Source organism: Boleophthalmus pectinirostris, unplaced genomic scaffold (genome assembly GCF_026225935.1).
Source record: "Boleophthalmus pectinirostris isolate CB_2022bp ecotype Guang Dong unplaced genomic scaffold, ASM2622593v1 HiC_scaffold_10, whole genome shotgun sequence".
Lineage (NCBI taxonomy): Eukaryota > Metazoa > Chordata > Actinopteri > Gobiiformes > Gobiidae > Boleophthalmus > Boleophthalmus pectinirostris.
Window position 1 is genome coordinate 13,396,231 of NW_026570971.1, and position 12,596 is coordinate 13,408,826.

The 12,596-nt window shown below is 41.9% G+C and overlaps 1 protein-coding gene across 7 annotated transcripts in view; it reads left to right on the forward strand.

The window, feature by feature from the left end:
• Positions 1–2,200: 2,200 nt before the first annotated feature.
• esrrb (estrogen-related receptor beta) overlaps positions 2,201–12,596 on the forward strand; it is a 31,399-nt gene continuing 21,003 nt past the window's right edge. For 2 of the 7 annotated variants that reach the window (XM_055157707.1, XM_020919654.1), the window contains exons 1-3: positions 2,201–2,250; positions 4,889–4,954; positions 11,258–11,664. In XM_055157707.1, the coding sequence (XP_055013682.1) occupies positions 2,201–2,250; positions 4,889–4,954; positions 11,258–11,664 (523 nt within the window). Of the gene's footprint in view, positions 2,251–4,888; positions 4,955–11,257; positions 11,666–12,596 lie in introns of those variants that run through there. The other 5 variants (XM_055157713.1, XM_055157719.1, XM_055157732.1 and 2 more) reach the window with 4 other exon arrangements.

Sequence of the window (12,596 nt, forward strand, 5' to 3'; positions counted from 1 at the left end):
AAGTTGCAGTATGAGTTTATGCATATTTTATTCCAATTTTTAGTGACATTTTTTACATCACTTGTGGCCACAGTGGATTAATTTGCGCAGATAATTGAAATGCATTAAGTTGTTTTGACAGTGACCTAGACAAATTTGTTGTCTGTGATATTTTCTGAAATATTAATTATATTTTCCATAGTGGTTTGGGGTAGGCTAAACGTGTAATGGCTGTCTTGTTTGGGTTGTAGAGTATATTCACTAGGCCTATACCAATATTTCTGTAATTAGTAATGTTAAACAGATCTTCTAGAATAGACAAAACACAGTCATTTTGTTGTGTGTTCATTTTCTTCATAGTGCCGTTTTCATCCCTTACTGGGATATCTACTGTCAAACAGATTCCTTGTATCAGTTCAGATAGAAGCCTGAAGAAGCTTAACATGTCAGGCTGTGTGCTCTGCCAGTCACTATCCTGGAAAGCACACATTAAAATATGGACAAATATGAAATTCAAACATAACGGGAAACAGGGCTGTCTCTCTTCCTGAGACAGACTTTGTTTTCCTACTATTCCACTATTTGTATCAGTAGTCACGTTTTGTATTAGTCACGTTTGTGTTTTGTTTCGGTAAGGATTTTGCTCTCACGCGAAAGAGATGCTGTGTGATGTGTGCATTGGAGACACTACTGCTGCTCATCAATAGGCCTGTGATGATCAATAGCCATTGCGTGATGTTTTTGCATTGATTACAGAAATGTGGGCTGATGAATGCAACTGGATTCCTCTCCAGGGCTTATGCAGTTCCTGTTCAGAGAGAAAGACAGGCATACAAGCCACTCATTCTCCTTTGGGCACAGGCTGCAGGTTAAGCCCACAGGTGCTGCTTCTCTACACATCTAGATTTTAGCTGAACTTTGTATGGCTACATTGAAGTTTACAGAAAAGTGAAAGTTCAGCTTGTCTCGTTAGCTTGAAGCACAGGACTTACTAACTCACTGACCCCCCTCATTTCTTCAATAAGATCCCATGGTAAGCTCTGTTTTTATAATGTGGGGATACAGTAACATGCAGACCCTCACTGTCTGTGAAATGCTATCTGCATTCTCCACATTCTTACTGAGCTTCATCAACGCTGAAACACAGGCGCTTCTAAAGCAGGGGTTAGACAAGACAGAGATGGAGTTTCCAGCGCTGCAGAAGCCGAGGGGCTTCCAGAATATGAGTTATACTGAGATCATCTCTCACAGGTGGCGAAAGCTTTACAATGGTCCCCTCACACGTGCAGTCTCAAACAGAGCAAGCTCAATGACATTTAATGTTTATAGTGGCCTAAAAGCTATTGCTTTAAGAAAGTGAAGCACACCCAGATTTGAAATGTGTTTTTTATGTTAGTTTTAATATGCAAAACTCAATATGTCATTCTTGTTAAATTATATATAAAAAATCTTTAAAATATAGAACAATTTTAATGGTCCCTTAGATGAACAGAAGTTCACCATCACTCTCAATTATGTCCATTGATAAAAGAAAGACATTTACATGTAAAATGTGTCCCTCAGTTGAATGCAGTGAACATAAGGTGTCTGCATGTTTCTTGGACTCTAGCTGCTGTAGGTGATTGGGGCTCTTGACTTGGGTCTGTCCTGTGCTTATGTCCCATTGTTATCCCGTGTTTATGGTGCTATGGTGCTGTGGTCCTGTTGCGTGCCGGCTGCTGTCTGCCTCCTCTGGGTGCACACTGCAAGTGAGCGGAGGAGCCCTCCTCCCGGAGCTCTGCCGGCCCCTCTGTCACTTTAAGTCCTGCCCCTCGGAGCCAGCCAACAGCAGCTGTTCCATATTCATCAAGCCCTGGAGTCTTAAAGAGCCCTATCCTGAGCATGGAAAGAGTCATTCCTCTCAGCCGCGCTCTCATGCTCTCTCCATCTTAGCGCTCATCCCAGTGCCGCCCGCGTGCTGCTCCTGGTCCCTCCCCTCTGCCTCTCTCACACTCTCCCCACTCTCTCCCCACTCGCTCCCCACACTGTCCTGTCTCAGATCCACACATGCACGCTCCCAGCCCGTCCCAGTGCCACATACCTGTGCAGGCCGGGGGGACTGCCGCTGGAGGGGCTGCTGCCAGCCGCCGCTGTCTCTGAGCTGCTCTGCTCCGTCTGGAAGAAGCTCTCAACTGTTTTCTCTGTCCTCTGCTCTTATTCCTGGAATGCTAAAACTGGACTGATGGACATTTCAGAACTTTGTCTTCCAGACCCTCTCAGCTATCATAACCAGTAGGTGCACCTTTCTTCTCTCACTAACCACTCTTTTCTTGAGTTCTGTGTGTGTGTGTTTTGTTTAGTCAAACTTTCTTTCTGCACAGTGTCACTTCTCCATGTTAAGGACTTTAGTTTACTTGTCTCCTTTTTCTCTTTTATATACTACACCGTCCAGGGCAGTGTGTAGCATGGTCTTTTACTGATGACATTTCCTCTATTCTAAATTTTATTCAGAGCATGGCCAATTGATTTTGCATGCCCTGAAGCAGAAGGGGATATTTTCCAAAGAGGTTGAGGTACCTGTCTTGTTAGGATAACGGTGTGTGTGTTGATGTCTCTTTTAGTTGCTCTGTTGTATTGAGTCAGAGTAAAATTATATTGATATTACATTTATTTATTTAAGTAAATGTATATCCAAAAACAGGGCTAAATGTTAATGTAAGTGCAGAGTGCAGGGAGTTAACACAGCGGCTGCAGTTGGGACTGTGCTCCAGAACTAAACTCGTATTTATTTTATGAAAATAAAACACTGAATCACTGTTTCAACATGACAGTTTTCCACTTGGCTTTTAAGTGAGGCAAGTAAAAATATGATTAAACCAAATGCAAATATAGTCATGATTTTTTAACACAACAATATTATGATTATAACAATTAATGTCATTATTTTATTTGATTGGTCTAAATTTATTTATACATTTTTTTTTTTTCAGAAATTGAGGCTAATCTTGTGCTCTTGCTCTTAAAAATTATTCTTTTTTTTGTTCTTGTAATTGTGTTACTCAAACGCGTTTTAACTGTTCTTGACATAAGCCTGAAATATTTTTAAATGTGCGTGTACTTCTAACATTTCTTTAATCTTTATTACTAAACACACTACTGCATATTCCTAGCTTGAAATTTTTTTCTATTTTGTAATATTACTTAAAATACATTACTACTCAAACCAAATGCACATCATTTCAGAAATTCAGAGAGTTTTCCAAACTTGTATTGCACCGCTTCTATGTTAAATCAAATTCCTTTTTGATCAGACCTTTTTGTGGTTGTCATATAAGTCATATTGCATTAACCGTTTGTTATGTTTTATTCAAATGCAGGTTTTTTTTATATAAATACACACTACATTATACGTAATTATTCAGTGAGGTTAAATTCTCAAACATTAAAAAAACAAAACATTGCACTCCCTTGTCTTAATTGATTTACTTGGAATATAGCCTAAAATATTTGGTAAAAATGCAAACATATACACAAATTATGAATACTCTAGCTGTTATATTATACTAATATTTATATTATAAGTTTCTAATTTTATGAAAAAAAATCTTCCCAGTTTATACCTTTTATGCATAGACATTTTATACTACTTTATACAATTATTAGTATACAATTCATACAATTACTAATATAATCAGTTCATCTATAGTCTCAAGGCAGTGTTTTTTACTTTACAAAGTGTTTCATGAATTTGATCTTGAAGGACCTTATTTAAATTAGCCATGCAGCACAAGGAAAGCAGATTGATTTGTTTATTGGTAACATTTTATTTTAACATAAGTAACAATCTCCCAAACTCTCCAAACCAAATCCTTTTGATTTGACTGACTGTGCGCGTGCTGTGATGTGACTGGGGAGAGCTCTCCAGCGCTGGCCTGAGTGAGCTGTTCTTTGCTATCACCTGCCCTCTCTCCTCTCTGCTCTGTTTGCCCCTCCGTCCTGCCCCTCTGTCCGGCCCCTCTTGTCTGAGAGGATTAGTGGGACGAATGCGCTCCATGTAATTAGCACAGCACCGTTGTAGTGTGCACTCTATAGGCTGACCCTAGGGCTTCCCTAACGCCTGACAATCTTTGCTTTAGTTCCTAACACTCAAATTACAAACATAAATACAACTTTTACACATTGTTCCTCTTTATTGTAACTTTGCATAAGGGCTCTATCTGTTTTATTGTTGTGTAATTGTTTGAGCTGTCAGCATGCATTGGGTGTTGAGTCTGTAAAGCTTTGTCATTTTAGAAAACATTAGTCTCCAGAAATGAGACTCCTTCTGCTCATTTATTTTATCATAACTTAAACATGACTACTTTAAACTACAGGCTTTTCATTTTCCTTTCATCAAATAAAAGCGTTTTCATGTATTTGTTAGATGGGCAGAAAACAGTGAGCACACGTTGATGAATTAGATTTCAATTTGTTTGACTTCATTCCCGGTCTGCTACTTTAGAGGCTGCAAACGCTTTGCCCGCCTCATTCTTATTAGGTTTCAGAAAACAAGGCGCGGGAATTGCATTAGTGTATCTTAAGTTAAAAGCTCTTTGCTCTTTGACCAAGTGTTTCATTGTTATTGGGGTAATCAGATTTTTGCTGTCTTCATGGAGATGCTATCACGGGCTGGAGGCAGCGGTGGGTAACCAAAGCAGCCGTGCACAGACACTATCCAGATGGGATCAGCTTACGGTAATTTGGTTTCAGAATACATTACCAGAAGAGGCTCCTGGCCGAGCATGACCACGCCGCTATGGGCCTGTGGTGGACTGTCCAGTCGTCCCACTCCCACATATTCTCTATTCTGAGTTGGGATGGGACTATCATCAGAAACATGTTTTACACTGAGTTTAACTCCATTCTGAAACCTTGTTCCTTGTACCAACAGGGCTTTGTCCAATTCATTAGAGAGATTCCTGCGTCCCCTGGCCACGCTGGAGCCCTCTCATTTCTGGTATCTAGTATCATTACTTTTCCTGTAAATATGTCACTCAGCCTCTGTGTGGGGGAGGGGAGCATGTTATCTTACTGCAGGCCAAAGGGATGCACAGACAGGATGTCCACATTTGTGATGCTCAATGCATTCTCTTCAATACATTTTAGGTAATTTTTTTAGGTGGCATTTAGTACTTTTACACACTATAAGTGCACTTTGTAAATTCCTATCTCAACAAAGTAAGTGCAAGATAGATAAACTCAAAACTTGTACAATAAACTAATAACTCAAACTTTTACTGACAGCAGGTTCATCTCACAGAGATAGAATCTAAACAAAACAAATCAAATTACAAGAAGAAAGTAAGCACTTCTATAAAAGATATTAATAATCAGCTCCATTATTGTGTAAGGATAATACAGCCGTATATAAGCTTTCCTGCCCTTATGGAGGTGCACTAATCGTCATAACCAAACTGTAAATTCTGTGCCACTCACCGCAGCAGATTAGTATTAGATTGTGTATGTATGTGTGTGTGTGTGGGGGGGGGGGGTGTAATGGTATGTGGTCTTTCTCTGTTTGTTATGATGCAGTCGTTCATTAATTTCACATTTACACTGTAGTTCTCACACATGAAAATGTGAAGTAGGCTGGATAACTGTACAGCTGTTTATCAGAAAAGCTTATTGGTATTGAGCGGCCCATTGTTAGAAAGCTATGTTTCAGAGCAGTAATTGAAATGCAAAATAACGTTAGGATCGATGGTTAGCTTTGTTTATTTATGAAATCAATATTGAAACGGTCCGTTGCAATAGCAGCTGTGATTATCACTGACAGCTTCACCAAGTCTCCTCTCTGGGCCTGGCACGAGTGGCACCCATAGAGCACCCCTCTCTGCTCTGACTGGTAGCTAGCTATCTATTCTTTTTGGTCTATGTTGGCAGACTTGCATAAACCCAAGTTTTATTATTTCAGAATAATGACAGTGTATGGGGGGAAGCCAGTATAAATCAAAGTTAGCTCCTCCCTTTTATCAGCAGCACTATTTATGGGCAAAGTGTGACAGCTGGTGCAGATGAGCGGCCTGTATGAAGCTGGGGGCTAGTGCTATGTCTGCTCAGCCACATGCACTCGTAACAACAGTGCTAGCGGTGAACAGAACATCCCAGCATCACGACGCTCCAAGTTAGGGCTGAAAGATGGTAATCAAAACAAAGTCGAGATTTGAATGGGTGCAATTATCAAATCACAGAAGCTGCAGTTATGAAATCTGCTGGGCTCTATGAATATTGTGAAAAAGTGGAATTCTTGTTTTAGTTCAGTTGATCTCTACATCGTCAAATGTAAATGGTCCTGGACATGTTTAAAATGTGTACAATAAATTGAGCTCTTAAAAACATCTTGCTGCAATTGGAATACATGTTAAAATAAACAACGAAACGCAATTAAATATTAGTCCAAACTCCTTGAGCCCCTCTTGAGTGGTTTGAATCTCAGCGCTGAGCGAGTCCTGCACGCAGACTAAGAGACAGAACAAACATTTGCTCTGTGGATTGTGTTGAGATGCTCCAGCGTCCCTGATAAACCTGTGCTTTTTTGCCTCTTCATTCTCATTTTCATGTATGTCTGTGTTTGTTTGTATTGAGCTTTTTTAATGAACAGGATAATTTATGGCACAAATGGGACAGGCTCTTTGTCTTAAGCAGGTAGTGATTCCCCATAAGGAAAGATTAATGAAGTAATTTCATGCATGACTTTATGCCTCCATCCATTGTGTCCACACCTGCAATACGCACTAGGCTATAGTATATATTCTATGGAGCACTCATGTTTAGAAAAGAGACTGTCAGTGAGTGTACCGCAGTGAGTTTCTTCGTATTATTGAGACTGTACTCTGATATCGGCGCCAGTGGATCAGTTACATTACAGGACAACTTTGTGTCTGATGTCATTCGCTTTATGCCAGTATTTACTCATAATATTAGAAGACTGCAAAAAAATTAGGCTTTTAAGAAACTTTTTGCTGTGTGTAAAACACATGTGGAATATATATGTTCCATGAAGAAATGTTCTTTTTGACTGTGAGAAAGCTGATCTGTTTTGGTGGCGGCTGTGCCCCTTGACAATGGGCATGTGCTCTTTACTTCCTGAAGTGAGCCCGTTGTCAGAACTGGATCTGCCCCGAGCGGCCCAGACAGTTTACGTCAGGCCCACAGCCGCTGTGCTGCCAGAGGCTGCTGCCAGGGCCGCTCTCAACAGGAAGAGGAGCGGATCAATAGATGTGATCTGTTCTGGAGCTGCTGGAGCGCAGGCTCATGTTGTTGTAGTGGAGTGAGCTCATGGCTTTATAAAGACCACTGCGGCTCGCTGGGCTAAAGCTAAATATAATACTCTGCGGCAGACTGAAAAACTTAATTGCCCAAGCCACAGAGCAGCCTGGTCCCCCAGTGGTAACCCGGCACTAGCCCCTAGCCTACGGGCTATTGATCCAGGCTCTGGCCTCCAGTGGTAGGTACGCGGGACACTCACTCTGTGTTTGTGCCCTAATGTATCACTTACTGCCTGCTTCCTTTTTTACCTATTCCATGTCTTCTGGACTGGCTTTTGTTTGCCTCCGCATATCGCCACATCATTCATCTCTGTCCACTTCTCTTCAGTGTCTGGCATATCTGTTAATAAAAGGCCCTCCCCCTAAGGTAGGCTCTCTTTGCAGAGCAGGACTAATGAATGGGAAACTCTTTAAAATTAGGGGCCTCTCCCTCATAGATTAACATGGGTCCCTGTGGAGAGTGGGGATTGCCTCCAACCAAACCACAGCCTTCACCCCCTTTCCCCATAGATCTGTGTGTTTGTGTCTGTGACTCCTAAACGCTCACGCCCATGTGCAGTGAGCCAGTGCAGCACAGGGACATGTGTGTCCTCTCCAGAGGCCACAGCCTTTATTCCCTCTACAGTCATTAACCTGGTACCAGGCGTCCTCCATATTTCAGCCGAGTGTCTGAACCTCAATTTCCCCCTTTTTCCCAGGGCGCGCTGGACCCCACATCCATAGCATTTACATTTCCCGAGAGAGCTCTCTCTCCTCACGGCCTGTGACACACCTCAGTCTGGAGGTATTACTTTGGTTAGAGTTGGTTTGCTGTGCTCTGTCCATCAGTGCGGTGTGACAGTGGCCCCTGAGAAAAGGGTCAGCGTGGCAGCTAAATGTCGGCCATACAGAGGCTGTCTGCGCTGAGAGCACGTCTGTCAGGAGGTAATTGACTTGGTCCTAGAAGCGCTGAATCTTGGGCCACTGGTTTTACAGCACCCACTGTTCGGGACTCTCTCTAGCGTCTGCATCCCCCTCACCTGTGCTGGTACACAGGAGTCGCCAGGGAGAGGCCTGTACTTACCCAAAGAGCAGCAGTGGATGTGCACGCCGCACAGAGGGAATACCTACAAATCGAGCCAATTAGGCCCCGGATGTAGCATGTTCTCACAGTACTGTGGTCTAGTGTTCACTGTGAGGAAGTGCTGAGACATGAGGGACAGGAGCTCTCAGTTCTGTTCAGGAAGTGAAGAGGAGTGTGAGACGAGCGGGCGGATCATTAGGCCGCCTAATCCTGGTCACAGCAGCACCACTGGAATGATATTAGGGATCTGAAATGCAGTTAGGAGGGCCAGGTGGAATCAAATTAAAACCAAACTGCACAGTGTGCGATTGCAGGCCCATAACCCACTACTCAGCATGAATTTTGATCGGTACAAAGGGAACAAAAGGAGGGAGAACAGAGGAGAAAAGAGAGAAAGGGAGATAGTGTATCTTAGACGAGCAGCGCTCCTTTGGGCAGCAGACAGCACAATTTGAAATGCTCTTGAGGAAGAAAAGAAGACACAAAGAACTATAGATTTTAAAGCATTAGGTCTCAGTTATTTCAGCACACCTTTTCCAGCATGTCCTCTGTAGCACACAAGCTAATTAGCATGTGGTCCACACATTGAATTATTTATTAGGACCATTGCTGCTGTCATACTATTTAATGTTCATGATTCATTTTCATATACAGTTGTAGTTATAGATTTAAATTAGACCTGGCCCATTAGAGATTACGAATATTTATAGAATTGTTGTAGTCTGTTTGATTAATAACTTTGCTTCAAGTGGTTAGTACTGCCCTCATATCATTAATCAGTGTATGCAGCTTGTTAAAAACATAAGCATAGTCACAGTATAATGTGTCAGAGCAGAATGAGTTAAGGGAACCGCGCTCACACATTTATTATAAATGACCACATAGAGCCGGAGGGGAAACAGTTAAGACACTTATGCAATTATGCTAAGTGTCACCCTGAGGATGGCCTTTGAACCAGGGTTAAGCTTACTCTGAATTTGTGAAATAAAAGCTAAATGGAGCCATCTTCTTCTGCTACGTTTTAATATATGGCCTTTAATAAGCCAAGTGCAGGTGCCCTTTTGCACAGGTGCACATATTCATCTAAAATCTGGAACATAAAGCAGATGAACACAGAACCACACATTCATTTGCACACATGCATTTGGTGCATTTATTATCCACAATCTTTTTTTTTAGACAAGCATAAATTACACTTCCTTTTTTCAATGTCGTTCTTCAAGGATCTCAAAAAGAGAAGGTGGAGCTGCAAGGTTTATTCGTTTGGTCTTTTAATTGGTCGTTGGTGTCCTATTAGGCTAAAATTTAGATTTCTCAACTATTCATTTTATTGGAAAGGATTTCATAGGATAGAAAGGATTTTATAAACTACAGCAAAAAAATGAGAAGGCATGGAGCGAGTTAGCTGGAGGTTTGGTATTGAATTTTTTTCTTGTTTTGTAAGCACATTGGTCAGATGCATGCCACACTCTTTTTTAGGTGACTTATTGGTAGGTATTCATCAGAGTGTGTCTTGTTGAACTATACTTGACTATTGCCCAAGAAAGTACACTTTTACTAAGTACAACTTAGTGTAGGATTAAACATTTTACAATGAAAAAAGACAAGTTTAGTATTTTACTTTTGTATTTTGCTTTATAAAATTATATTTAGTCTCTTTTTTATTATTAACCAGATTTTGTGGTTGATTTTATAGATTGTTCAGACCAAAGACTGACTCCACAAGGTCAACAGTTTTAACAGGGGCCATTTTTATTATTTATTTTAGCTGTTAACCTTTTTCAGAATTTCTAGAAGTGGTGGCACCTGGAGCTCAGATGAATATACATGACAGCAGGGAGGGAAACCCGGGAATGAGATCTAATTTGACATGCTGACCCCTATCTCCACAGGCCCAGCGAGGCAGGGTGAGAAAATAAGGTTGACCCTGTGACCCCTGGGCCTGAACCCCTCCGTCACACACCCTTACAATTAAATCAGCCTAGAGCAGGAGATACTCCGATGGACCAATAGGGGACAGGCCAGAGGCTCCTCTCAGGTGCTCTGTGACAGACAGCTATCATCCAATCAGCCAGAAAGCGTGAACATCCCTGTGCTGATGCTAAACTCACATGTCAAATGTGTAAACATTAGCATTAGCTGGCAATATGCTAATGGCGCTAATGCTGTAAGGCACAAGTTGGTCTGACTAGCTGCCACTCACTAGGAGCTGCTGTGCCTGTATTTGCATAAGCCACACAAGGCTCAATTTTGTTAATGCAGGCAAGTGCAGGGGACCTTTGACCTGTTCCACAGTAACCAATGCAAAGAAGAGTGTCTATATGTTCATGTGTAACCTTGCCTTGACCCTAACAGGTCAGTGTGTCTACACCACATCTCCAATACATTGAGTTATCCATCTCCTCTGCCAGTCCACTGCTGTAAAATTAGACCTGGCTAGATTGCTAAGTTGTTCTCCCCAAATTTGAATTAAAGGTTATGGAGCAAGACTTCAATACATTCAGATGGGCAGAGGAGGTATCAGGGAATTTTCAAGTCCACTCAATACAGTAAGCATCATAGTCCAGCATACAAAAACATGTCATGACCTGACATAGTATTTTATTGATTTCATCATCATAATAAATTTGATTATGCAATATGCATGATGTATTTTTAAAAGTTTGATAACATTAACACAGACCCTGTGCAGCTACTGTGGTGAGTGGCTAATGTGATACTTTGAACAAATGCCTTAATGGAAATACAGGAGACGGAGTGATGTACAATGAAAAAGAACTGTCTTACAACAATTCTACAGATCAACACACATGAATGAATCCATTTCAAATGCAAAATATCACTTAACTACTTTCAATGGTAAATGTGTTACTTTACAATAGAAATTTTAAGTTTTTCTATCTATTCTCTCTTGTCCCCCTCTCCACAGGCTGTTGAATAGAATGGCTGCTGATGACCGGCACCTGCCTTCCAGTTGTGGGTCCTACATCAAGACAGAGCCATCTAGCCCCTCCTCAGTCATCGACACCGTCAGCCATCACAGCCCCAGTGGCAACTCGGACGCCAGTGGGGGCTATGTGAGCACCATGAACCACTCCAACGGCCTGGACTCTCCTCCCATGTTCACCCCTGGTGGCCTCGGCCCAGGATCCTGCCGCAAACGTTACGATGACTGCTCCAGCACCATCATGGAGGACTCCTCTATTAAATGCGAATACATGTTGAACTCCCTTCCCAAGAGGCTGTGTTTGGTCTGTGGAGATATAGCCTCTGGGTATCACTACGGGGTGGCCTCATGTGAGGCCTGCAAAGCCTTTTTTAAAAGGACAATACAAGGTATACTTTATTATATGAGAAAGTCAATGCACACACATACAAACACCCCACAGCAAAAAGTCAATTAATAGAATAAATAGTAACAGTGTGTGTAAGTGGATCTATCTCTTAGGTCAGGACAGATGTAGTGCAGAGGGAACCTTTTATCCCTGTCTTCCCTGCCTTGTTTAGTGTCTTCGGACAAGAGTGTGACTGTCTATCTGTGAGACATGATGCTTAACAGCCTTTTATTAGAGAGGCCCCACTGAGTCATCTGGAAGACTGAGGCTGTTGCGTTTGGAGTATAAGCTCCATAGCAGCTGTTGGGAGCTAACTACAAAACACCAAACCGAGTTGTTACATGAACCAAGAGTTTCACAAGCCCAGCACATGTCCTTCAGTATTTTCAGGAAATCTTTATGAACAGATAATGTTTGGCCTTTCTCCCTGATAAGTGTTGATTTTGGCCCTGATGGCCCTATCAGCTTTAGACAGTCTATGTACCTTTTGCAGACAAACACAAGCATTAGGCCAAATCCTCATGTTTGCTCATGCTGCCATCAGCAATCCTCTATTGAAAAAAGATGAGCCTTTTCTCTCAGACTCAAGTAACATAACAAGGCCTTTGTTTCCTCTCTCATCGTACACTGATGGCATTACAATGGTAGAAAAAAGAAAGTACTTAAGCTACGGCCAAACAATAAAGTAAAAGGCCAAACAATAAAGTAAAAGGTACACAGGAAAAACATAGAAAGCTCCCCCACACTGTGTATTGTCGATTCAAAATCCGTCTCTTTTTCTTCTTGGAGGGCTGCCTGTAATGGAGCTAATCTGCCGTCGTTTGTCCGAGCCACAGGAGTTTTGTCAATAACAATCAGCGTTTGGAAAGTGTAATTAAGGCCGAGGCTTTTCATTAGGAGGAAGGGAGGGGGCTGTCTCCAGGGACGGCCATG